General features: G+C 37.3%; 1 protein-coding gene and 1 pseudogene across 2 annotated transcripts in view; one reads left to right on the forward strand and one right to left on the reverse strand.

The window, feature by feature from the left end:
- Positions 1–9,977, forward strand: part of Rspo2 (R-spondin 2) — a 172,353-nt gene that overhangs the window by 80,029 nt on the left and 82,347 nt on the right. For both annotated transcript variants that reach the window (XM_008851507.2, XM_008851508.2), the window contains exon 3: positions 4,813–5,001. In XM_008851507.2, coding sequence (XP_008849729.1) covers positions 4,813–5,001 — 189 coding nt within the window. The remainder of the gene's footprint in view (positions 1–4,812; positions 5,002–9,977) is intronic.
- Positions 2,146–2,847, reverse strand: LOC103748775 (annotated as a pseudogene).

Below are 9,977 nucleotides of genomic sequence, written 5' to 3' on the forward strand. Positions count from 1 at the left end.
ACCAACTTGTATTAGTTATTGTAACTAAAGGATGAGGCCCAGCCAATCTATGCTTGGTTCTCACAATTCCAGATTTACAGAATTAAGGCATTAAACTGAAAATTATTTGGAAAACATAACTTTATAAGCACAAGATCCATAAAACAGATTAAAAATGCAGATAGAAGTCAAACAATTGACTGAACAAAGACCCAGAACAAAGATCCCAGAACAAAGACCTGGGATACGTGTGAAGAATTAGGTCTTACTGGCTCATTCAAAGAGTTAAATGGGCCATGATTCTAAGTCTTCCAGCGCTGTGAGTTTTCTTGAACTTTTTTTTTAACTGTTTAATTTTATTCATTAGTTCTATATTCACATCATTTCTACCCCTTCCTCCTCCCCTCCAACTCCTCCCACATTCCCTCACTCCCTCTCAATATTCTGATCTTATTTCTGACCTCTTTTTATTATTTTTATGTGTGTGTATATATATATTAAATTATATTTTATATACATAAAACCTACTGACTCCATTTAGTGGCTCTAGTATATACATGTATTTAGGACTGACCACTTGGGATTAGACAGCCTATCAAGGAGTTTGTCTCAAATGAAAACTTATTTTTTTCCTCTCTCAGCAGCCATAAGAGCTAATGCCTGTAGCCTTTAATATAAAGAGGTGGCCTTGTGAAATTTCCTCCATTCATGTTGGCATGTCAGCTGGTGGTGTCATTATGTAGGCCTTATTTAGACAGCCATATTGTGAGGTTTCTTGGGTGCCATTTTCCTAAACAAGACCTGCATAATAACATTGACTGTGATCTTCTATAGCCTCTTTTTGGGTAAACTAAGTCCTGGTTTTGGTATCTGTCAGAGAGACTGTATAGTCAAATCAGATATCTGAGAGCCCAGGAACAGAAGGGAGAACTTATTATGGAACAGCAACCTATAAAGATCTGCTACGGTGGTTATTAATATGCTGGTTGCTGAGTCTTTCTATGTAAAGGAATGAGGTGGGGTTCATTATACTTTGCTGTTTATCTGCTCAGGTGAATATATGCTTCTTATTGCTCTTAAAAGCAGTGAAAATCGTACGATTTGCAAACAGAATATCCTCTCAAATATAGAAGATTCTATCGCTGATATTTAATATTTTCTTTTTTACCTTTAGTTATAGAAAGGACAGATTTTAAATCAGCAGCAATAAATTCTATAATAGCTCCTGAGACAAGCTACCCTATTCCCTATACCTGCCCCATGCCAGTGAGAAATGGGAACATGGAATAAAAAGTGAGTTCGGGGCTGGAGAGATGGCTCAGTGGTTAAGAGCACTGACTATTCTTGAAGAGGACCCGGTTCGATTCCCAGCACACACACATGGTGGCTATGAACCATCCTTAACTCCAGTTCCAGGGGCATCTGAAGCCCTCTTCTGACCCCCGCGGCATTGCACAACACAGGTGCACCCACATACATGCAGGCAATACACATAAAATACACGTAAAATAAAAATAAAATATTAAAAAGTTTTTTAAAGTGATTTGCTGTATTGGATTCAGGAAGTACTTGAAAAGTGACAAAATTCTATGTTACTAAATGACAAAACATATTTAGAGTATCAGAGTTACAAGACTGTTTGCATACCAATAGACTGTAAACAGGAAATTTTCATTATGGAAAGACGGGTTTACTGTAATTTGATCTTCTGCAAAAAATTGCTGCAAGTTATTGATAATAGAATTTCTCTTTTACTATTTTAAGTCTAATTCTCTTAAATTCTACCAACGTTTTGGCTCTCTTGACTAAGGTCCAACCACCGTCACCTTAAAAATACCCCAATTATTTGTTAATCAGAAATACAAACTGTGGCATGTTTCCATTTTCTTCTTAGAACAAAGGTCTCAGCTTCATTATATTTCACGGGAAGACAGGCTTGCAGTGGTTCTTCTGAGTCTTCTGTGATGAGGGCAGTGTAGGAAAGCAGCGGGAGTGCAGGGTAAGACCTGCCTGACAGGCTCATCTCAGGGAATCCCCTCCTGCTGGGCTTACAGCAGCAGAGTGTTTCTGCTCAGGTTGCCTCCACCAAACCTGACTGAAGCAAGGGTGGCAAGCTCTGGTAAATCTTGCCTCAGGGTGATTCCATCCTAGCTAGGAGTTGGTCCTTCAATTTGTCGGTTGGGGGACAATACTAATATGAAGAAAAATATCCAGGTAGCTCAGATATTCACTCAGCCACTGCGGGGGTGTTTCCAACATTGGCTCAACTCCATGAATCTTCACTTGGTTCTTTATTTCTCCATCTGATATATTCTAAAAGGGATATAACGAAATCCATTTTCTTCAGGAGGGTGTTCCATGAGTTTCTGATTAATGCCCCCAAACTGGTCAAATCTGTCATTTTGCAGTCCTATCCAGAGCTGCTGTGGTCTTTTCTTTGCATTTCATTTATTACCTGACTTTTATGTTTTAAAGCATCAGTTTCTTTCATACAAGACATAAAATGAGCTTCAGTTGCATCCTTGGGTGAACAGTGTAGAAGGTCCTTTTCTGGAAAACTCTTAAAATGTACTGTGATATTCCAAGGAAGAGTTGAACTCAATGCAAGAAGATTAAACAAAACCAATTGGATAATGCCATTTCAGGGGGGTGCCTTCAATCAAACCATATCTCACTGTCTTCTTGTCTCATAACCTTCTGAAAGTACTTTTTCACTTTGTCAGTTACCAATGTCAAATAACTGACTCTTGGTAAAAGCAAATAGTATGGTTCTGCTTCCCATTCAGTTATCTCATCCTGATACAAAGTGAAACAAGTTGGAATTTGTCCAAACCACACATCTCAAAGCACAGCTTTATCATCTGTCATTCTTCCAGTAGATAAAGCAGTACATATAGGCTAAGTTCTTTCTTCTGCAAAAGCCAAACCAAGTACCGGCTCCCTCTCCAGCTTCCCGCCATGGTGAGGATGCTCAGTGACCTCTCTGCCTGCTTGACACGCACTGTCCTGTAGAGATATTTTATATTTTCTATCCCTTCTTTGCTTTGTTATTGGGTTAATCCAATAAAAACAAATTAATGTAACCTCATTAATCCCCCCCCCCAACTTTTAACATTTTTTGAACTGTTTTTGTTTTGTTTGAGACAGTGTCTCCCTGTAGCCTCAAATGGCCTGGAATGCTCTACATAGACCAGGCTGGCTTCAGCCTCACAGAGATCTGCCTGCCTCTGCTTCCTGAGTGTTGGGATTAAAGTTGTGCACCACCATGCCCTGCTAACATTTGTGAACTTTTTTGATGGACTCAAAACTAAAAAGCTATATGAAGATTTTATATTTTATGCACTTCAGTAGGATTCTAGATTGTATAGTTTCTATATTTTGTACCGCATGTAGAGAAATTATTTTGTATTTTCCCTTTTAAATTACTATTTGTCTACTAGGTGTAGTAAAGTTTATAAGGACATATCAATTTTAGGCACTATTCGAACATCCCATTTTTATTGCCTCCTTAATCCTTGAGTAGAATCATTCTGCAAATAAGAAAATGGGATGTGGGGGCAGAGGCAGGTGGATCACTGTGAACTAAAAGCCAACCTGTTATTATAGAGACTTGCAGCCAGTTGGGTATGTGGGAGGAGATACACCTTTCTGGCTATTTACTAAATGCATTCTTTGACAGTTTCATGCATGTATACAGTGCATTCTGCTTGCTTTCTCCTTCACCTGCTCTATCCCTTTCCTACCACTGTCAAACCCTCTTCTCCCTCACAAATCTTTTTCACATTTTTATTGCTGAGTTAAATTCATAGTGTGAGTGTTCCACAACTGTCCATTGTCATAGACATTTGGACTGTTTCTTCCTCCTAGTATTTTATACATTCAATTTCATCTGTTTGTAGCTATCACTGGTTTAGCAGTTGGTATGGTCTATGCTGTTTGGGTCAGCTCTTTAAAATTATAGCAAGTGTGTCTTAGTTAAAATTTAATTTATTGGTGTGCCTCACTGGATGCAGAAACTTTAATGGTTTCATTTTAGCTTCCCTTCAAGTCTTCTGTGTTATTGCTAAATTTAAATATTTGTTTTCAGGCCCTGAAAATAATTTTTATTTTTGTTTTTTAAATTTAATTTTATGTGTATGACTGTTACACCTGCATGTATGTAAGTGTACCTGTGTTATGCAGTGCCCACAGAGGCCAGAAGAGTGTCAGATCCCCTGGAACTGGAGGTACAGGTGATTGCTAGCTGCCGTGTGGGTGCTGGAATTCAAATCCTGGTCTTCTGCAAGAGCAGCCAGTACTCTTGTCTCTGTAGCCCCAGCTGGTCTGGAACTTGCTATATAGACCAGGCTGGCCTCAAACTCACAAACATCTGCCTGCCACTGCCTCCCAAGTGCTGGGATTAAAGGCATGTGCCACCTGGCCCAATAATTATTTTTTAAACCTACATTTTTATACCCGTATGAACATATCTTTCATTTGTTGTGATCACACATGTATTTTACATTGAGCACTATTGTGTTTTTTTTTCCAATATGCAGTTTATTTTTTTAAGGGAATCTACTCCCCCCTCCCCGTGTGTGTGTGTGTGTGTGTGTGTGTGTGTGTGTGTGTGTGTGTGTACAAAGGAGCAAGGGAATGAGGTAGGAAGAATTAGAGTTCCTTGACTTTATTTTGATGGAAAATATTTTTACTTTTCCCACACTCATAACTTAAGTGCTTTGTTCTGCAGAGGAGAGGATATTTTGTTTATTTCTGTTTGAGTAAAGCAAGACTTCTGTGTGCCAAGGTATATAGACCAAAAGTCTAACCATAATTTTTGTTTTTCTATTACAGCTAGTTATGTGTCAAATCCCATTTGCAAGGGTTGTCTGTCTTGCTCAAAGGACAACGGGTGCAGCAGATGTCAACAGAAGTTGTTTTTCTTCCTTCGAAGAGAAGGGATGCGCCAGTATGGAGAGTGTCTGCACTCCTGCCCATCAGGGTACTATGGACATCGAGCCCCAGACATGAACAGATGTGCAAGTGAGCTTTTGACTTATGTCCATCCTATTTTACTGAATTTACAATTTAAAGAATGTGCTAAGATGAAAGATTTTTATGGAGGAAATATATTCATAATAGGTTGTAGATAATAGTTTAATCTCAAGCTTGCAAAAATAAATGGGGTGGGATAAGAGCGTTTTCACTGAAAATCTTGTGTAGGAATGTATCACACATTTTTAGTTATTTATATTAACTATTTTTCATCATGTTTGTCTCAGAAATATGCTGCTTAGCTAAAACTTTGTAAAGAAAACTTACTACTTATGAACAAAACAAAAACCAAGATAACTAAAAAGAAATAACAAAATAATTGAATATTCTGGGACTTCTAGCTCTTTCTGACTTATTTCTACAGCTTTTTTCCTTTGAATTTGTTATACCTGCTTTGTTTTTACCTTCAACTACATACATTTTAGATTTTTTAAAAGCACATTACTAATAAGATACAATTAATAATTAAAACATTTAGTCTATTTCAAAGCATTCTGAGTTTTAACAATTATAAACAAGGCTGTTAAGGAATGGCATTCTGACCATAAGAATGAGAGTAGATTTACATATTTTAATTAAAAATTGCTTTAAGAATGGGACTCTCCTTCAAAGTCAAAAGTCAAAATTAAATTTTAAAACAAAACACACATATAAAAAATGGGAGTAAATTTGGACAAAGCTTAAAAAACTAAAAGAGATCAAGAGGTTAAAAAAAAGAGTGACTGGGGGGTTGACATAAAGACCCCTGGGGCATGAAAGAGGAAAAGAGACTGTTACAGGGTGACCATGGGAAGCAGGAGGCTGAGGACGACGAGGAGGAGGAGAATTCATTAAACCATATTTTGTTTGAAAATGTCATATTTAACACCTAAATCTAAAGTAAGAGAAAAAAAAACAGATATCTATTATCTAACACTTTGTACGCTAATTAAAAAATAAAAAATAAATACCATAGGAGCCCCCCCCTTTTTTTTTTATAAAGGAGCTCACATTTTCAGAGATAGTGAGAATGAGGAAAAAAGGGGACAATGTAGTGAATTGGAAATAAGTAGTTGAATTATTAATACTAGAAGTTCTATATTAGTATTATTAAATGAATCATTTATGCATTATACACATATATGTATACACAGATATATATCCCATTAACACACTGAGCACATTACTATTTAACCATGATGATTTAGAGAAATCCTTTCACTGGTAGGGGAGGCAGAATTAGTTAGAAGTAGCTAAATAAATATGCTTGGAGAACAAGAATTTTTTTTATAATTCATTTTATTATTTGTTGATTATTTTGTGTGTATTTCATACAGACCATCCCAAACAATCTTGTTCATCTATATACCCACATCCCAAATGGCACCCTCCCATAGTCATTCCCCCCACAGTAGCCCATATACTCTTTCATCCCTGTTAATGTCCACTGTGTTGTAAGTGCCCCTAGCTGTTCTCCAGTGCTTGTCCATCCACTGAATCTAGTCAGTCTAGCTAGACTTCCTTGTTTTATGAAGATCAGCTCTTCCTCATCTAGCAGCAATAAGTGGCCAGTATTCCTTTAGATAAGATTGGGGTCTGCTGTTCATTTTCCCAGTTCTATGCTGGGTTGCTGTCTGGGAGTCTCTTTGGCTTCCCTGGCCAACAACTCAAAGGAAGGTATCTCCTGTCTGGCATTGTTTCTTTTGCATAGCTTTTAGCTATACACATGGACTCTTAAAGACTCATATTGATCCCTTTAGTCTTTCGTTATACTTTCTTTTTGGGTGTTTAAAACCATAAGGTTGGCCCAGATAAACCAATTTATTTTTATTCTTAAGGTCTTTTAAGGATCTGTTCCTCAGGGGCACATGGGCTTGGGAGGAGCCCCTGGTTCCTTTCTTTTACTAGTTCCATCTATGTGAAGAAAAGTCAAAGGTCCTGCTCAACCGTGGCTGGCTTCACTTGGAAGCAAGGAGGAAATCATTTCTCTGTGTTGACCCTCCTCTTTGTAGACTGGACACTGGTTCAAGTCCATTTGGTGGGGTCTCCATGGCCTCCTTGATCAAGAGGACAGGTGATGCACCACAGGACATTTTGAGAGATGCTCATAGTCCCCTGGATCTTAGTTGACCTAGAAGGGCAAGGAACAAAAACTATCCTTCCCTCTGACCAAATTAGTATAGGCCTCAGAGTATGGTTGTTAAACATCCAAGAAGGTTAGTTCCACCAGGCTGGTACTTGTAATTACCATGTGCTATGTAGATAAAGCTTGGGCATAGACCAAACGATCTCAGATAAACCTGGCTTAGACATGTATTATATTCCTTGAGCTAGTTGTATGTATAATTTGTCAGTAGGTTGTTTGACTAATATTGTTCCCTCTGGTTTTTTAAAACTAGCTAGGCATTATTTATCTCTTGCATTGTCTAACCCTTCCACATGGTTTTCCCATTTAAGGTACCTCTGTTTTACCCATTTCTCCATTAATAATACCCTTCTCCTATGGTCCTACCTCTCTTGAGCTCCTTCTTTCTCTTTATCCCTTAGTTGCCTTATATAAGCTTACATCTCCCATCCCCTTAAAATAACCACATTTTTATCCATATCTCCTTTATTAACACCCATTTCCTACTGTTCTCCTCTTTCAAAGTCTTTCTTTTCCTTTATCTCCCTGGTTCCTTTTCATTATCCTGGTTCCACTCACTTATAAGGATTTGGTGCTAGGATCCATGTATGAGGGAGAACATACTTTTTTTTTTTTGATTCTGTGTTACTTCACTTAGTATAACAGTTTCTAGTTCCATCCATTTACCTGCAAATTTCATGATTTCATCTTTCTTTACTGCTGGGTAAAACTCCAATATATAAATGAGGCACATTTTCATTATCCACTCGTCAGTTGAGGGACACTTAGGCTGCTTCCATCTCTTAGCTATTGTGAAAAGAGCAGCAGCAAACATAGATGTACAAGTGTCTCTGCAATAGGATGAGTTCTTTGGGTATATGCCAAGGAGTGGTATAACTGGGTCAAATGGTAGGTTCATTTGTATTTTTTTAAGAGTTCTCCACACTGCTTTCCATAGGGGTTGAACAAGTTTGCAGTCCCACCAGCAGTGGATGAGCATTCCCCTTTCCCCACATCCTCTCCAACATTTGGTATCATTTGCTCTCTTGATCTTAGCCAGTCTGGCTGGGGTCAGATGAAATTTTAAAGTGGTTTTAATTGGCATTTCCCTAATTACTAATGATATTAGACACCTTTTAAGATGCTTCTTAGACACCTGTATTTCTTCTTTTGAGAACTCTGTTAGTTCCTTAGCCCATCTTTTAATTGGGTTACTTCCTTTCGTGATTCTTTGTTATTTGAGTTCGTTATACATTCTGGATATTAAACATCTGTTAGATGTGTCACTGGTCAAAATTTTCTCCCATTCTGTGAGTTTTCTCTTCACTTCCTTGGTTGCTTTTTAGTTTAATGATGTCCCATTTGTTGATTCTTGACCTTGTTTCCTGGGCAGTTAATGTCCAGTTTAGAAAATCCTTTCCTACACCTATATCTTGTAGATTATTCTTAATGTATTCTTCTAACAGTTTCAGAGTTTCAGGCTTCATGTTGAGGTCTTTGATCAATTTGGAGTTGACTTTTGTACAAGATTTGAAAGATAGGGGTTTAGTTTCATTCTTTTATAGGTGGTGATCCAGTTTTGCCTGCACCATTTGCTGAACATGCTGTCTTTCCTCCAGTGAATGTTCTTGGCCCCTATGTCAATATCAGGTGGCTGAAAATATTTGAGTCTTTAATTTTGTTCCATTGATCTGTGGTCTATTTTTGTGCCAGTACCATGTTGTTTTTATGACTATAGCTGAGTAATACAGTTTAAAACCTGTTATAGTAATCTCCCCAGCATTGTTCTTAGTGCTGAGGGTTTTTTTTTTTTTTTTTTTTTTTTTTTTTGGCTATACGAGGTCTTTTGTGCTTCCATATGAATCTTAGGATTGTTTTCTGCAATTCTGTGAAGAATGTCATGGGGATTTTGACTGGCATTGCATTGAATCTATAACTGTCTTTTGGTAGGATGGTCATTGGTAGGATGGTTCTTGTCTTTGAGCCCATTTATATGATTTATGATGTTTATTGACTTACATATATTGAACCATCCCTGCATCTCTGTAATAAAGCCAACTTGATCATGGTGGATGATCTTTTTGATGTGCGTCTGTATGTGGTTTACAAGTATTTTGTTGAGAATTTTTGCATCTATGTTCATTAAGGTCTATAGTTTTCTTTTTTGGTTGTATCTTTGGTTGTATCTTTGGTGTGGTTTTGGTATTAGAGTGATGTTGGCTTCATAGAAGGAATTTGGACGTTTTTCCTCCATTTCTTTTTGAATAAATTAAGTAGTATTGGATGTAGATCCTCTTTAACTGTCTGGTAGAATTCTGCTGTAAATCTATGTGGTCCTGTGCTTTTTTTTTAGTCAGGAGGTTTTGTGTTATTGTTACAATTTCCTTATGTGTTATGGGTCTGTTTAAGCTGTTGATTTCTTCTTGGTTTGGTGGTTCCTGTGCTTTTAGGTACCTGTCCATTCCTTTTAGTTTTTCAAATTCAGTAGCATATAGGTATTTAAATTATTCCCTTATAATGTTCTGGATTTTTTGGTGTCTGTTCTGATATTTCCCCTTTCATCTGATTTTGTTGATTATGAGGTACTCTTTCTTTCTTTTGGTTAACTGGGCTAGCAGTCTATCAATCTTGATTATCTTCTCAAAGAACCAGCTTTTGGATTTGTTGATTCTTTGTATTGTTCTCTTTGTTTCTATTTCATTAAATTCTGCTCTGATTTTTGTTATTTCTTCTTGTCTGCAGGGTTTGGGTTTCATTTGTTTTTGCCTTTTCAGTGTCTTGAGTTGCAATGTTAAGTCATTTATTTGTGTTCTTTCTGATTTTTTTATGTAGGCACTTCATTTTTTGGTGTAGGCACTAT

Source organism: Nannospalax galili, unplaced genomic scaffold (genome assembly GCF_000622305.1).
Source record: "Nannospalax galili isolate Female #2095 unplaced genomic scaffold, S.galili_v1.0 scaffold284, whole genome shotgun sequence".
Taxonomy (NCBI): Eukaryota; Metazoa; Chordata; class Mammalia; order Rodentia; family Spalacidae; genus Nannospalax; species Nannospalax galili.